This window comes from Equus caballus, chromosome 7 (genome assembly GCF_041296265.1).
Source record: "Equus caballus isolate H_3958 breed thoroughbred chromosome 7, TB-T2T, whole genome shotgun sequence".
NCBI lineage: Eukaryota > Metazoa > Chordata > Mammalia > Perissodactyla > Equidae > Equus > Equus caballus.
In genome coordinates, this window is record NC_091690.1 from 4101226 (window position 1) to 4117855 (window position 16630).

General features: G+C 58.7%; 1 protein-coding gene across 12 annotated transcripts in view; it reads right to left on the reverse strand.

Annotated features, from left to right (window-relative positions):
* The window catches only part of RANBP3 (RAN binding protein 3), a 52595-nt gene that overhangs the window by 12074 nt on the left and 23891 nt on the right, over window positions 1-16630 (reverse strand). For 8 of the 12 annotated variants that reach the window (XM_023644547.2, XM_070272558.1, XM_070272556.1 and 5 more), the window contains 4 exons: window positions 8725-8761; window positions 8545-8631; window positions 1582-1647; window positions 610-702 (listed from right to left, as the gene is read on the reverse strand). In XM_023644547.2, coding sequence (XP_023500315.1) covers window positions 610-702; window positions 1582-1647; window positions 8545-8631; window positions 8725-8761 — 283 coding nt within the window. The remainder of the gene's footprint in view (window positions 1-609; window positions 703-1581; window positions 1648-8544; window positions 8632-8724; window positions 8762-16630) is intronic. The other 4 variants (XM_070272560.1, XM_070272559.1, XM_023644549.2 and 1 more) reach the window with 1 other exon arrangement.

The window sequence follows — 16630 nt, forward strand, 5'->3', positions numbered from 1 at the left end:
GGCTTTGTTTAGCATTCGATCAAAACAATGCCCCATGTAATCAAAGACTCGTCAGAAAAAGCCTTTCTCTCATGCGGGATGCTGTGTTGCTCCGGATGCAGAGTTCTTGGATTGGGGGGAAGATCAAGAGGAAGACGAGAGGAGCTCAGCGGCACGGAGGGAACAAGGATGCACTGACAGCCACTCGCTGTGCGCACGGGACGGGAACACAGTGGGACTCGGGTCTGAAGGAGGGCAGACGACACGGGCATGCACGCTGCCCAGAATTACCCTCGAGTCCCTGAGCCACGCGGGGCTGGCTCGGCTGCATGCACAGGGATGGACCCAGCGCTCAGGGAGGGGGCTGGCATGTGCAGCCGGTGCGAGTACACAGCATGCCACCAGCAGCCACGCTCGGCTGGGTGCCACAGGGAGACCGTGGAACCGCCTCTCCATCCTCCCCGGGCTCACCAGGGGGACGAGGACCGTTTGCCCCGCGCTCGCTTTATTTCTGAGTGCATGCAGCAGAGACAGCCAAAGTCACCCGTGTGGAGACAAGGCTGTGGCAGGCGAGCCCAGAGGCCCAATCCGCCCGCCGTGGGAGCCTGGGTGCCCGGCCGCGGGTCTTACCGGTCTGAGAGAGGGCCTTTGGCTGGGGGGCTTGTAACACCGCCGGGCGAAGCACGCTGCGCTGCTGCTCCTTGGGCTTCTGGCTCGGCAGACCTGGGAACAGAAGTCAGCTTGCCCAGGGCCTCGGACCACGCGGGCGGAAACGCCCCCTGTCCCCCAGCTCTCAGGCGCCTTACAGAAAAATGAACCCAGTAACCTATCCGACGGCCCTCACATGCTAGACTTTGCACCGAAACACGTTTTTAAGAAACCCAAGATACTTTCTTTACAGCTCGACACGCACATTCGGGCTCGCTATGACTCCACGTGGTAAGTGCGATTCCCAGTAACCGACCACGCCTGTCGTTAATCCCATGAGCACAGGATTACTGGGCTACCGTGCCGGCTCGAGGACCACGTGCAGACGGCGAGGGGAGAGCCGCGAAGCCACGGGCGACCCCTCCAGAGTTTAGGACTCTGACTGGGGTCACGTAAAGGCCCTCTTTGTACCAGCTTTTCAAAAAGCCATGCTGAGAAAACCCTGTGCTGAGCTCAAATTGGGCAAGGACTGCGAGGACGCTTCTGGCCCCGCACGGGCTTCCCTGTTGGACCTGTTGGTCGGGACGGCACCACTGCCAGGCCCTGCTCCCTAGCGTGGCCCTGGATCGAGGACAATTTGCTAATCAGGGTTAACGGTGTGGCATGCTGGGGCCGGAACGCTCTGGAGAGAGGCTGCACCAGCCGAGCCACGTCCCCTGGCAAGCCTAGCCTGCTCCCTGTGCTGCCTCCTCTCCTCCTCTGGGCAGATGGCTCGCAGCGGGAGACCCTCCCTGGGCCGACAGGCTCTTTCAGTGGCTTTGCAGGGCTCAAGGCCCAGGGGAGTGAAGCTCCCCGAAAGGAGGCGGGCCCGGAGCGCACCGGGGGCGCTGCCCGAGGCGGCAGAGGCCGGGAGGGTGTGAGAAAGCCGTTCCACCCGCTCAAAGCGGCGCCCACCTGCACTGGGTGCCTGGCCGTGGATCAGCGTTGGCGGCTTCAACCGGAACCCACTGCTCTTCTCCTCTACAAGCACAAGACGAGAGGATCAAAAGCAGCTCTGCCTGGGGCGGGGCAGGGCAGGGCAGGGCGGGGCGGCGGGAGAGGCCTGCGGGCTGGGCCTCCGAGGGCAGGGGAGAACCAGGGAAACGGTTCCAAGTCTAAACTGAAATGCGGAAGCCCCGTCCCATCGCCAAGGGCATGAGCAGCCTGGGCGAGGACGAGGCAGGGACCGGACGGCGGGAACTGCTGGCTCCGGGGCAATGTGCTGATGATGGGAGACCAAAGGGCGTTGAAGGTGCAGGACAAGCGAGGGGACCACTTCCCCAGCAGCCTCAGACACCACGGTGTGTTTGCAAGCCCTGGAGAAGGGCTGGCAGCCACGGGATAAAGGTCCCTGGGCCCTGTCTCCCTTTCCCAGAGGGCCTGTCTTGTCAGGAGGACACGTCTGTTTCAGGAAAAGCATCTGTACACCAGCAGATGTCTGGGAACGAGACATGTTTTCCATGGTGAAAGCTCAAAGCGGGTGGATGGCAGGTCTGCTCTCTGCAGATGCACCCGGAGCCTTGCTTCTTGCCTCCTGGGAGCACTGGCAGCCCCGGAGGAGGAGGCAGGACCATCTGCCCCGGCCCACGCGAGGAGGTCAGCTCTCCCCCAGGGCGTGAGTCTGGGCTGACAAACACACAGAGCTCACAGAGACGCGGGTTCCTGGGATGGCTCAGGACTTGGTTCCAGCTCAGCCACGGGTCCACACAGATCCCTTAACCGTGCGTCTTGGTGACTCTGCCCATCTCAGAGAGGGGATGGCATGGGGAGACAGTCTCAGGCCACCCAGGATGGGAAGGGTCAGCACCAAAAGCCTTGTGACTGCAACAGCCCAGGTCTGTCCCCGGGGAGGCACAGGGACAGCAGCATTTTGGGCCACCAGGCAGCCTCGCTTTTGTACAAAGCTCCAAACTGTCAGGAATGACCCCTGTCAGGTCGCAGAGATCAAGAGCCACACACCAAAATCAGTTGTGTGTTTCTAGACTCCAGCAATGAACAACCCGGAAAGGAAGTGAGGAAAACAGCTCCATCTACAGCTGCACCAAAGAGGGTCAAACCCTTGGGAATAAATGTAACAAGCGAAAACCACAAGACATGACTGGAAGAAAGTGAAGACTTAAACAAATGGCGAGAGATCTCAAAAGGTCACATAGGGCGAGTCCATTTACATAAAGCGTCCAGAACAGGCGACGCCACGCAGACGGAAGGTGGACTCGTTGCCAGGGGCTGGGGGAGGCGGAATGGGGGGTGACTACTCAAGGGCATACGGTTTCTTTTGGGGTGACGAAAATGTCCTAAAATTAACTTCGGGAATGGCTGCACAACTCTGTGGGTATAATGAAAACCGACCAATTGTACCCAAACCCCACAATTCCCTTGTCAGACCAAACTTGCAGATAAGAACAAAACCCAATCAGAATCCGGGATGGAGCAGGAGGGCCCTCTTCCTGCTGGCTACATGCTGCGGAGGCCCTGCTCTCCGGGAGCGGCATCAGGACGACAAAACGCCCCTGCTGGCTGGCGTGCAGGAGCCGAGCCTGCGTTGGGGAGCCGGTGCCACCCCCGGGGAGCGGGGTCAGGACCCTCACCCGGGGCCTCAGGAGCCACAGGATGTGGGAAGACCTGCCGCCACATGGTCCCTTTAGAAGGGACAGATGAGTTACACTTCTAAAGCTGTGGGTTATTCCGAAGATGACTGGCAATTTAGAAACAAGAGGACAGGGATGGACAATTTAGAAACAAAAGAACAGGGATGGAATTCACAATTGAGATAATTTTTACAAGCCCTCAGGGCTGGCTCTGCAGGCTTGCCTGTGGCTACAGACTGACCTCCACCGCTCCGCCCCCTGGGGAGCTGAGGCCGACAGCCACTTGACCCCAGGCCGGTCTAGGCTGCCCAGTGGGGGCGGCAGGCCCGGAGAATGGCTCCCCCTGACCATCCACCAGCACTGGCCCGGCCCACGGATGCACAGGAGGTCCACTGAACGCTGCCGTGAACGGACAGACAGATGAGGTGTGCCACATTTCTAATGGGGACTTGGGACACAAGGGGCCCAGGGCAGCAGGGATGGGTGCTCAGAGGGCGGTCAGACCCTGCAGGCCCGTCGTGGCCCATCTTCACTAAAACCCAGGGGCTCTCTTCCTGCAACACGGTCAGGGCCCAGCAGAGAGGCGCTGCCTGGTGGCCAGAGCCCCCACCCAGGCCAGGGTCACGGGAGCACAGGCGGTGGCACTGGCGCACGCATGCCCCTCTGTGAGCTCGCTGGTAAGGGGGCTCCCTCTGGGGCAGCCCTCGTCCTGCCTCGGAGAGACCCCGAGTGACGTCCCAGGGAAGTCCGGAGTTAACCAGGAGAGCACAGGAATCTGCCCTGCTGTGTCCCAGGGGCTGAGACTCGACAAGAAGGCAGCCTGGCGGGCCAGGCATGTGCTGGTGGGAGGGCGCTCGGCCACTCACACGCTCTGGAGTGCTGGGTACGCACACCGAGGACACAGGGAGCCGGCTTTCTTGTGGCCAGAAAAGAGGTACAAATACAAAGGAGGGGGCCAGAATGATCCCTGACAGAGCAGGACTGGACGTCTCCACGTGGACCGCGGTTACCCACACACGCAGAGAGACAGACACAGGAACACGTGCAGACGTAAACACACGCGTGCGTGTGTGCACGCTGGCCACCCAGACCTTGGTGTCTAGAGACCACTTTCCACTAAAAAGCACCAGGACCCCTTTGAGAAAGGGTTGACTCTGGGCTGGGATGGGGAGAGATGAGCCTGGAACCTCTCGCTACGACAGAAAGTTCAAAAGAATGATGGGGACGTGGCAAAAGGACACAGGAGGAACCTGCCTGACGGGGCTCCCACTGGCCAATCTGGGACAATTAAAATAGAACCTGAACGTTAAAATAAATACTAATAACAACAGACTATTACCCACCGACTACAACAGGAACCCATAAACCCACAATGATACAACAGACAATGCTAAAAAAGCGGGGAGAGAAAGCTCTTCCGGGTGGTGAATGCCAAGTAATCAACGTGGGAGCGACGATGGAGGCAGGAAACCCCATCTGGCCAGCGTCAGACGACCAATAAATCCAAGCAAGAAAACAGCAATGAATGCTAACACCGAGGGCAGAAGTCAGAGGGGGAAGGAGAGCTCCTGGCGTCTCAGAGCATCTCTCCAGAAAACGTTCATCGCAAAAGGGGAAGAAGTAACTTCAGGGTGGAGACACGGGGCAGCTCCCACTGTCACCAAGTGACCCCAGTCAACCCCACCAGCACCAGCACAAGCGAATACTGGGTGTCCCTCGCTGCGGTGCTCAGGGAGGACCACGGCTTCCCACGGGTAGAGTTCCAGGTGCAAACGTGTCACTGGGGCGAAATCAGCAGGAAACGGGACAAACCCAGGCCGGAGGACTTCTCCAACGTAATTGGCCGGTAATCTTCAAGGTCCCAGAGGTCGAGGGAAGATGAGGGGCAGCTCCAGACGGAAAGAGGTGTGGGATGTGTGAGGCGGGACGTGGTCCCTTCCTATGAAGACACCCCGGGACGACTGGGGAAAACGGAATGGAGTCTCTAAGGAAAGGGATAAAAGTGCTTTCTGAAATTCTTCCACAAGTTTTAACTTTTTTCTCACGGTTAACATGAAAAAATAAAAAGCAGGCAGGCAAGGATGTAAGAAGTTGACTGCGGAACGGACGTGCGAGGCTAGCCCACGCACGCCGCATGGGGTGCCAGGGCCCGGGCTGCCGCCGGTCCTCAGGGGGCCCTGCTCTCAGGGCTGCAAGAGGAAGGTTTTGGGGGGAGAGAGGGAGCGAGGCCGGCACCCACAGACCTCAGAGGGGCTTAGGAGATTCGTCACAGAAGTGGACAGCACAGGGGGATCAAGACACATGGCTTCTGTGACTGCTGCCCCGGACATGGGCTGCCCCAGCGCACAGGTACCACCATGGGCCCTGGGGACCAGCTCCTCCTCAGCCCCGGGGCAGGGCTCTGCTCCAAAAGGTTTGCTTTCAGCGTCAAAGTGAATTCACTGGTTTGAAACGGGGCCATCGAATCAATCCTCAGTTATTCCTGACATGGCCCTCGTGCCAGAGTCTGACTTATCTGGCCACGCTTTTGAAGTCGGCCATGGATTTATATAAGGCAGGTCGGGTTATGGGATCCGGGTGGTTAAACCTGCTCATTAAATCTTTTATGAGGAATTTCAGGCACGTGGGAGAAACTTCCAGGAAATCTTGGAGTCGGTTCCCCAGCGAGAGACCAAAAAAGGAAGGCTCCGTGTTCTTGAGGGGGGATCGAGCCATTTTCCTTGAAGTTTTAAAGCTGTGATTAAATATATTTATCTGAACACAGCTCAGCTGTATTAACTAATGTGAGAATTTAATACCCAGGAGAGGGGTCGGGAAAATGACATAAATCTCACAGCAGGTACTTTGGGATATCAGAGGGAGTGGGAAACGGGCAGGCAGATTCTTTGACTATGTATTTCCCATTTGCCTTTTTTATAATGATACGAATATATTACTTGAGTAAAATTTTGAAAAATCAGTAATACACCTCTTTGTAGTTTTTTTTTAAAAAGGACTTAAAACTCTGAGGCTGGCCCTGTGACTGAGTGGTTAGGGTTCTACACACTCCTCTACAGTGGCCTGGGTTCGCGGGTTCGGATCCTGGGCGCAGACCTACTCCACTCATCAGCCATGCTGTGGTAGCATTCCGCATACAAAATACAGGAAGACTGGCACAGATGTTAAGCTTAGGGCTAATTTTCCTCAAGCAAAAAGAGTAAGATTGGAAAAGATATTAGCTCAGGGCCAATCTTCCTCAGCAAAAAAAAAAAAAAAAAAAAAAGAAAAAGGAAAAAAAGGGGAAAAAATAGACTTAAAATCCCTTGTAATCAGACCTTGCTTGCAGAAACAGAAATAGGGGCTTATGAACCCTGTTTTATGGATTCCAAATCTACGAGGTGAAGAGTTGGGAAACTATTTAGAAACCGAAACAGAATCCTGATTTGAAACTGCCGATTCCTGTTGAAGATCTCATTTTACAGTAGCAACTGCTTGTCATCCCAGGAGACCCCCGGTAACTGGCTGTGAAGGGCAGAGGGACGTGAGGGTTCACCGGCTCTGAGTCAGAATGGCCTGCAGATGGCTGGGAGAAGGTTGATGGCATAAAAACATTGTTTTTTTGATACTGTTGACAAGGAGGTGTCGGCAGGGGAGGGAACAAGAGGAAAAACAGTGCGAGGAGGTGGGGTGGACACTCAGGGGTCGCCTCTCCCACCTCAGGGGTTGGTCAGTGAGCCCCACCGGGGGAGGGGTCAGCACTATGAACGAGGCCTCTGGACGCTCCCCATAAAAGCAGCCCCCCAGGACTCTCTCTACAGCAAAAATGGGGGTCTCCAGCTGAACGGCCTTTATCTGATGTCCACTAGTCGCCTCTGGTCTGCTGCGGCCGCCTGTCTTGCCTTGTGCCCCTGGCTTTTCCTTGGCACCCGGGGCCCCTGCAGGGGCAGCCAGGAGGGAGGCAGAAGGCACTGATGTTCTGAGTCTCCCCCGGGGCCGAGCTGCAGACCCTGCTCCTCGTCACAGGTCAGGCCTCCTGGGCTGCCCGCACCCCCCCTCCTGCATGTGGTTTAGGATCTGACTTTACAATATCAGCTGCTTCCTGGGGGACAGGCTGGGGAACGAGGCGGTGGGACTCAGAGGGCGGAGTGAAGACAAGCCTTTTGAAATGGCCGGCACCGCCCTCTCTCCGTTTCCCCTGGGGATGGAGGGGACCCTCCCAGATGCCTCTCCACTAGAGAGGAGGGAAGATGCCCGGTGGTCCTTTGCCCCTCCTCTCTCCTCTGCCGACCTCCTCGATGCACAAAGTGTGGTTCAGCAGCAGACAGTGAGTGGGAAGGAAAACCATCAATAGCCGGGAAGCTCCCCCATTCATAGAAATGCCTAGACAACAAGCATGCAGAGATCCTTAGGAAAAGGATCTGTCACCTGGAGCCTGGACTGGGGCCTGACAGCCCCTCAACGCCTGGTTAGCAAAGGACGGTGTATCCATCTGGGGGGTTCTCATGCAGTCATGAAAAAGGACATGGTAGCATTCAAGCAAGGTAAGTGTGAGGGAAGCGTGCATGACACCAAGCGTGTTACACGGAGGGCCTCGACAGGAGGCCCACTTTCTGCGCCGTGAGCTCCTCACGTTGGCACCACTTTTGTAAGCAGAAACAACCCGCTCAGAGTGGTTCTCTGCCCTTACAGTGGTATCCTTAAGGTCTGCAGTTGTAAAAGGTTTCACGCAAAAGTCCCCAGGAGAAACTTCAAGTTGGGTCACTGGAGGTCCTCCCTTACGTGCGTCTAAGCCGGCACGACAGAGAGTGACAGAGCACCTGGGACAGTGCCAGAGCGGGCCAGTCAAGACCGGGAGGAGGGGACAACCCTGTGGCAGTGTCCCCCTCCACCCTGCAGGGGCGTCCCCGGGCTGGCAGTGTCTCTCTGGACCCCGGGAACCTGTAGCAGCCTTTGCACAAACACCTGCACCTTCGGCACATGGACACAGGCAGCAGCTGTGGAGGGCGGACACGTAACGAACAGTCAGAGCCCCCAGCAGGGCCGCGAGGCCTGGTCCTCCAGCTCAGAGGGACAATGTCTTTGCACATTTCCTTCTGAGTCCACGAGGTCACCCCCTCGCTAAGTGTCACGATTCCCGTGGCTACCGGGAGCTTCCCTGGGGCAAGCTCTAACCTGATCCCTGAGGGACACACTATCCCAGAGGGAGGCTAACTGTGTTGGGAGGACATGGACCGGGGGCGGGAGGCGCTGGAGTGAACAGCGGGCTCAGAAACACGAGGCTTCGACCGTCCAAAGGGGCCGCGGCTGTTACCTGACTGTGAAGGTGGGAACTGGGTTAATGAGGACGTTCTTTCTCGCTTGACGGGAGGGCAGTAATTTCCATCTTCGCGGTCAGAATCTACAGAAAATAACGAGAGAAGGAGGAGGAGAAAATCAGGCTGCTTCCACTTTTGCACCCAGAGACGGCGAAACATTTGAGAGAGCGCCTCACCTTCTCCACCTTCGGGGCTGGAGCCGCCAGCTGACCTCTGAAATGAGAGCACACGGCAAGGTGGTGAGGGAGGCCAGGCTGCCCAGGCCCCATGGGCTCGGCAGCTCCGGGCCGAGTGGATCCCGACACGGAACGTCGAGGGCCAACTCCCTGGGCTCAGCCAGCTGAGGCACAGACAGACCTTCACCCCAACGCTGGAACCCCCCGCCAACCTCCTGCGTCTGCCTTACCAGGCCCTGCGCCAAGGAATCCTCTCAGGGCCTGAGAACACACTGACAGCGCGCGGATCAGCTTCACGGCTTCCCTGTAGATTACAGCTAACTGGCCAGCCGCCCCCAGTTCACACAGCGAAACGTTATCTGGCCAAACCCACTTGCCAAGAGCCGGAGAGCGACCCTCTCTCCACCACGAAGGGCAGCAGGCTCTTTAAAACAGTTGCACTCTTGCCCTGGCACATTCCATGGGGCCGAACCCTCTTTTGAGGTGGGGGAGCAAATAAGAACTCCGATGCCTTGGACCAAAGTCTGCTGCCAGGCGTTCAGGACAGAACTGTCAAACACAGCAATCCGCGGACTACGGAGCTCGGAGGAACAATCTCAAGCTAAGAGAGAACGGGGCTGAAGAACGTCCTCCTTCACGAACAACCTTTAGCTTTAGAATGTGACCCACTAGCAATTGAGAGCCTTCAAAAGGAGTCCCCTCGCCCCCAGCCCAGGGGAAGGCAGAAACCCTCCCACATCCCTTCTCAGCACGTGGGCCTTCAGAACTAGGCAGCCAAGAGCCCACGCAGGGGCCAGCGTCAGGCCTCCTGGGGCCCCTTCAAGAGCAAGCAGAGGAGCCCATTTTTGCATTTCTCGAAAGGCCCCTCAGGGATCCAGTTGAGCCAGATGAGGACCATCTGCCTGCAGGAGCTGCTGGGGATTAAATGGGACGAAGCCTGTGACAGTGCTCTGCAAACTGCTGGGCAGCGTGTCCGGCAGGAGCGACTCTAACATAACTGCCGGAAAAGCTCCTAACGCGGGCGGGGCGGCTTTTCCCAGGGGCCCAGAGCGCATGTGCCTGTTTCTGTTTTTACAGTCCTTGACAAATGTAAACACTGTCTTAGCTCAAAGGCAGCAGGAAAACGGGCTGTGGGTGGGAGTTTGCAGACCCCTGTCCTACAGACAGCGAGAGCCCAGAGAGGGCAGGTTCACCTGCCCGAAGTCACACAGCGAATTCAGTGTCAGAAGAGGATCCCAGCCTGGACTCTGCCCTCCCCTGGTGGGTCGGCAGCTTGGGTCTGCGTCTGGAAGCCAGCGGGCCGGGCCTCCAGGAGTGCTGGCAGTGTTCCCGGGACCGTGCCTGCGACGGGAGGAGGGCCCCACCCCCACATGGGCTTTCGGGCGATCAGGAGGCCATCTGTCCAAGTGCTTGGAAACACACAGCCCTCGTAACACAGCAGGGCCTCGCTGTCCCTGGGGCAACTGTGAACACACACTAAGCCCAAATGAAATAAAATACCCCACCTCACCCCAGTGTGAGGCCTGGGGCGAGTCATTCCACTGGCCCAGGCTTCCGGTTCCTCACTGGGAAAATGGGAAGGGGGTGCTGGCGCCTCTGCTGCCTGCAGGGAAGCGCAGGGGTCAATGGGATAAGCAGGCGGCCGGGCTCAGCCCTGTGACAACGTTGGTGGCTCGCACCTGGACCTAAGCTCGCCGGTAAACCCACTTCCGCTGATGTCACCCCCTCGGGCAGTGCTGGGGAGGGGCAGCAGGGCTTCCGAGCTCAGGGACAGTTGGGGGTGAGGGACCCTCTCCCAGACGGGGAGGACTAGGGGGGGGTGAGAAACACACTCTGGCAGCGCTCCGATTCCAGAGGCCCGGCCCGGGTGGCATCTGGTGACCCAGAGCCGTGGCACCAGCACATCAGGCCTCCCCTCTGGGGACCACCCTCCCCTTGAGTGACAGCAGTGAGGTGCGGGCTCCGGGCCTGCTCGCCTTCACACTTGGCAAAGGCGAGAGAAACACACAGGTCCTCAGTGCCCAGCAGTGGTGGGGAGCCCCTCCAGTGGAGGCCGTGGCCCGGCCCACTTGAAGAGCCGGCTCGTCCCAGTGCAGGCCAGCCGATGCCCTGGACCAGCTCCTATGTCAGGGTGACGTGGGAAGCAGGCCTCTGGCCCGGCGGCTCTATGGTTCCACTCGACCTCCCTGCGATCGGCCGCGGCTCCTACCCCCACGACACCCGCTGTCCTCCCCCAGGCCCTCTGGTCTCCATGCCGGAAATACCCGAGGGCCTGAACGACCGGCCACTCCAGGTGGCCTGGCTGCCTCCCATCTTGGTAACTCATGCCCTCCTGGGCCCCGCAGGCTCGCCTTGGCTGCCCCCTACCCCCAGCCTGCTTCACCCTAGGCTTTGAGAGCCTCTCCTGCCCTCCCTCCTGCTCCTTCCTGGAGGGCCCAGCTCATTTCCCACTTCCCCCCAAATCCCACCCATATCTCGGCTCTGCAGCCTGCCGCTCTCCTCTTGCCACTCCACAAGCATTTTGGCGGTACCAGACCCCGCCGGCGGCAGCTCCCAGGTCCTGGGGGATCTGCGGCTTCCTGAACGAATTCTGGGACCTGGAATGGCACCCTCTGTAGAAGTGCTCCCTCATCCCTCATCCCTGACGTCCTCCTTCCCCAGCTTCCCAGGGGAGAACGAACCCTCGGTGCTGTCGCCTCCCTTTTCCTCCGTGTCTCATTCGGACTGTGGGATCTTGGTGGGGTTCCCACTAGCTTTTAAGTTCCAGGGGGCACTGGCCCTGGGCACACGGACCCCGGGCACTCTGCAGGCCATGGAGGAGCAGTGAAGGCATGAGTCTCCGCGTCACACACAGAGCAACGGCCCGTGTCCTGCTAGCGGTGCCGAAAGCTTCGTCCCCAGCTGCCTCCTGTCTCCGCAGCTGCTGCGGAGGCCGTGCCTCCACCTCCTCCACCCCAGGGGCCCCCACACCTAGCCCGGCTCTGCCCACTGGGCTTCTAGGGCTAATTTCCACGGGTGAAATTTTCTAGCGCTCCCTCTGCTCCTCATTTCTAACTTCATTCCTCTGTGGTTGGAGAAGACTGATTTCAATCCTTTGCAATGCACTGACACCCGTTTTGTGGCCTAGCGGGTGGTCTTTCCTGGAGAATGCTCCACGTGCCCTTGAGAGGAGCGTGTATCCTGCTGCTGGCTGGAATGTTCTGTGCACGTGCCAGGTCTGCTGGGCTGAGAGCACTGCTCCAGGCCCAGTGTCCCCACCAGTCCTGTCTGGATGTTCTGTGACGACTGACAGTGGAGCACAGAGGCCTCCAGCACCACGACTGAACTGTCTATTTCTCCTTCCACTTCTGTCAGTTTCGCTTTGTGTATCTTCAGGCTCTTTGAATGCCACTTAGCTTTCTCACCTCTGCAAATGACACCCCAACCTCTCAAGAACCTGGGTCTCCGTAAGAATCTGATGGGTGCTACGGAGCCTCTCCCCAGAAACATACCAGACCTGGAGCCGGGGCCTCCTGTGGCTCCACGTCCCCCATCTGTCCTGCTCCAGCCGCGCTGTCTCCTTCCGGTTTCTGAACACGTCAACACTGTGCCCGCCTCAGTGTTCCCTCTGCATGTGCCAGTCCGTCGGCCTGGGACGATTTTCCTGCAGGTCCACTCACTGTGGCCTCCACGAGGCCCACCCTGCCCAGCTGAGGGTGAGCCAGTGCTCACACACTCTCCCAGCGCCAGCGGGCAGAGCAGCTCGCCTCCACCCCCCAGCCCTGCCCTGTTGGGTGCCCCCATTGGAAACGGCCCAATGTGTCTGTTGTCTGTCTCCCGCTACGATGAGGACCTGCCCCGTCTGTTCTGCTCACAGCTCAGATACCTGACACCTGGACACTGTGCACAAGACGCTTAGGAAGTATTTACTGTGTGAATGGAGCCGTGTCCTCCACTACAGCCCCGTCGGTGACCCAGAGAAGAAAGGGTGCCGCCCGGGGAGACAAGGTTCAGACACTCCTAGACTCCTGACCCCAGGAGACCCTCAAATCCGCGCCCCGAGTCTCTTCTAAAAACCATCCCACGGGCAGGCGGCAGGCCTCTCGTCCTGGAAAGGCTGGGAGGCCAAGGCCTGGGAGGGACAACACGGGAAGATTCCCCCACTGGGAGAATCTTCCAGAAGCTGCTGGAACCTCCTGTGGGGTCATAAACGGGTGACTCAGAAGCGTGAGGAAACTGGTGCCAGCGACTCTCCTTAACAGGAACTGGTACAAGGAAGCAGGAAGACAGACTGTAGGACGAAGCCGCTTGTGCTAGCCTTTGGCCACGAGACCAGAGAAACCTGCATCAGCTGCCCACAGCGGAGCAGCGCCATCCCCGACGGAGGCTGAGCCTGCTGTGCAGCGGCCACCTGAGTCGTCTTCCCCAAAGCAGGACAAGGTCCGGGTGCAGGACTCCCCTTCAGGCCAGCCCCGGCCCCACCCCAGCCAGTGCCAGCCCTACACACACTGTCCTTGTTCACGGCAGCCTGGTGGTTGGGACCTCTTCTGCGCAGAGCAGTCCGGGGGCCACCCGCCACCCCAGCCAAGTGAGCGGCCACGCAAGGGTTGGTGGAGAACGAGCCTGGGACACACACGGAAGTCAGCTAGGCTGCAGCGCAAAGCTCCGGAGCCCCACTGCTGGGCCTGGAGTGACGAGGAGTCTAAGAGCAGGCTTTCCGGATCCGTGCTGTCTGGAGGGGGAGGACAGAGCAGCGTGTGGAGCCCCATTTCCTCCTGCACCCCATCCCACACGAGAATCCCCTCTGCAAGGACTAGGCTATGGGGTGGCACCTAGGGGACGCTGGGCTCAGCACCCACTTGGGACACCATGACTAAAACATCCCAAATTAACACACAAGGAAGCAGAAGAGAAAGAAGACCAACGACAGCCCTCCAACTCATTTCCCTGGAGCCAGGACGGTGGGAACCACGAGGCAGGCTCCCGAAAGATGCACAGTTCCTCCAGGACGGCGGCGGCTGCGGACGGGGGGCGAGCCAGCGGCCGGAGATCGAAGGAGCTGCTCTCCCGGCTTCAGGGCCCCGTGGTCAGCCCGCCAGCCGGGCAGGGGCAGGGCGCGGCGGAGAGAAGCCACTGGAAGCTGGGGGAAGCCTCGCATTCTGTGATGTGTGTGAGTTCCTGTCACCGAGTACAGAGCAGGGGGAACCGTCTGCCCCGGGGTGGGAAGCTTCTGTCATTTGTATAGGATGGAGCAGTGAAAACTACATTGTTAGAGTTATTAAGGATCCCACCTGCCGCACGGCAAAAAAGCCACAGTTCTTGTGATGCTGCCTGGCATGGGGAGGACACAGGTGCCAGTCCGGGGAAGGGTGGAGGGGATGGAGCTGGAGGCTGCGTGTCAGATGCTGACACAGAGGCACAGACAAACGGGCAGGAAGCAGGAATGAACAGCACTGCCTTCCTGACTTCCAGTACAGACCAGAAAGCAAGACCATGTCAGAGAAATTCCTTCCAGAAAATACTGCAGACAATTTGGCCTGGCTGGGCCTCAGGGATCCCGGTCTGGACTGACCAGTCAGAGAGCCCGGCTGGCTGTGGCTGCAGGAAAATGGAGGCCCGGGATGAAAAATCAATCAAGGGAGGGGCCTGTTGACGTGTCCTTGTCTTCGCACGGACTACGGGCCAATTCCCTGCTGTTTATTCTGCGGCTAAGGCCACCAGCTCAGGAATTCTTACCCCAAAGGCAGACACTGAACAGACAGAGACGTGGCCTCTGAAGATCTGAACGCTGGGCGGGGAGAGGAAGAGGGAGCTGGAGGCTGAGGGAAGCTGTGCAGCCAGGGAGCCTTCCAGAATCTTCCCAGGCTTCCCGGTGGGTCTAATAAACATGTTCTGGCCCCAGCGCTGCCTTGGCTGGAGCCTCGGTGCGGCAGCCGGCAGCCGGCTCGGAGTGAGCACTAAGCCGCCGCTTTCTCTGGATCAGAGAACTTAATCTGGCTGTGATTTGGCCTTCTTCATGCTGTCTTCCGAGAGCCAGGAAGTCTGAGAGAGGCTTTTTCCTGGTACTGAGCCTCGCACGGCCAGAGTGCTCATGAGACCGAAAGATGATAAGGGCCTCGTATAAGCAACAGCCTGGGAGCCGCTGTTTATCATCCGGGACTCGCAGCTTCACATTCCTCCGAGGGAAGACAGAACAGACGACCCGTGACGGATGAGGCTGCTGCCTGGCGTCTGCCCGGGCTCCTGAACTCCAGTGTGGTGCTCAGCGAGACCCACATTTGTTCCGATGCGAATACAGCGAGTCCCAGGGAAGCAAGGAAAAATCTCAGCCCGAGAAGACGCTGGGATCGAGTTCCTTCTGCCTGATTTATGCCCTGATTGACCTAAAAAACAAAGTTGACTTTGCCTTGAACACTCCCAATCAGCAGAGAGCCAATTAATGGGAGCCATTCCCCACCAGCCAGGGTTTCCTCTGCTGAGGCCCCAAAAGAGCGAGCCCTGGTTGGCTCAGAGCTGGCCCTAAATGAGGTGACAGTGGCGCTGCTGGGACTTCCGACAGAACTGGGGATGCTAAGGTTACAGATGCGGAAGCAAAGTGCGTGTGTGTGTCACAGGCACGGCCTCGGCCGTGGGGTCCCCAGGCCTGGCTCTCTCCCATCCTGAGGTCCCCTGCCACAGCGCTTGACTGTACGTTTGCCAGTCTGGGGACTGCTTGAATGTCTCAGGATCAGAGCCTCTGACCCAAAGTCTATAAGGACTTAGAAGCCGAGCTCCACCGGCCAGGCCTTGGAAACCCACATCTGGATGGGCCCCCAGGCAGAGGGTGGGGCCGCTGGGTGGGGGCACTGAAGTCCGAGAGGCTGGGGATGGCCTGTGTGCCTCTGGAGCGGTGGCTGCCATGATGGCCTCTGCGACCCGCCCGTCTGCTGCTCTCTGCTGGGCACCCACCTCTTCAGCCGGAGGTCTCTCCTTAGCGGCACTTTTCCCTCGAGCCAGAGCCACACGAAGACCCTCTGTTCTCAGGGAACCGAGGACAGCATCTCCTGTGCTCGCAAAGGCCGAAGGCCAATAACCCACGACGCCCGGCCCAGGGGAGCTGCTCTGCCCTCACCCCAAACAGCGATCGCCTCCTAGTGCTCCTGTGCCCTCCGCGTGTGCTCTCGTGCAAGGGCTGCACTCCCAGGACACGGACGTAAGCGCCTCCTGGCTGGAATCTTTACTGGGCTTCTGAGTCTGCTTTGCTCCCCCAAACCCCCTTCTGCGCCACGCAAGCCTGCCCGCTTGGCCCCCGGCACACGGTAAAGACTTTCTTCCTTCTCCACCACACACGGATCCCTCTGGAACAGAATCTGTGACTCCAGCCTTGCCTCGGCTGAACATCGCTTCTTCCTGCGCATCCCAGGGTTTGGCGGCCTCGACTGAACTTTTATGTTTCCTTAAGAACATGGGGGCCAGGTGATGTGACACGAGGAGACACTAAGGCTGTGGGACTGTGACACCGGGAAGGCTGCCTGGTGTCTGCTCTGGCAGAGCGGGGTCTTGTGTTCTCTTGTTGAGTCACTGGTCCCTGTCACGAGAATGGGGGACGCTGTCACTAGGCACCCAGAGGATGGATTCTCAGTTCTGAATGTGGGAGGATGTTTATCTTTCCCAGTTTATCAAACGGCAAAAACTCAAGACACTTCTAGTTCTCGAGAGTTCACAACCTTTGCCACCTACAGGCAGGCTCTTTTCTTCCTCCTGCTCTGACTGAAGACAAGAGCACACGGCTTAACCACCGTCCACATACACCCGTGCCCCGAAGCCCTCTGAGAGACCCGCCTCTTCCTCCAGAGCAGGGAGGCCGAGCGTCCTGCGTTCCCAAGACGCTGAACTCGAACACCCCAATTCGGGGAGGGGAGAAAGAAAAACAGAACGGGGGAGAGGG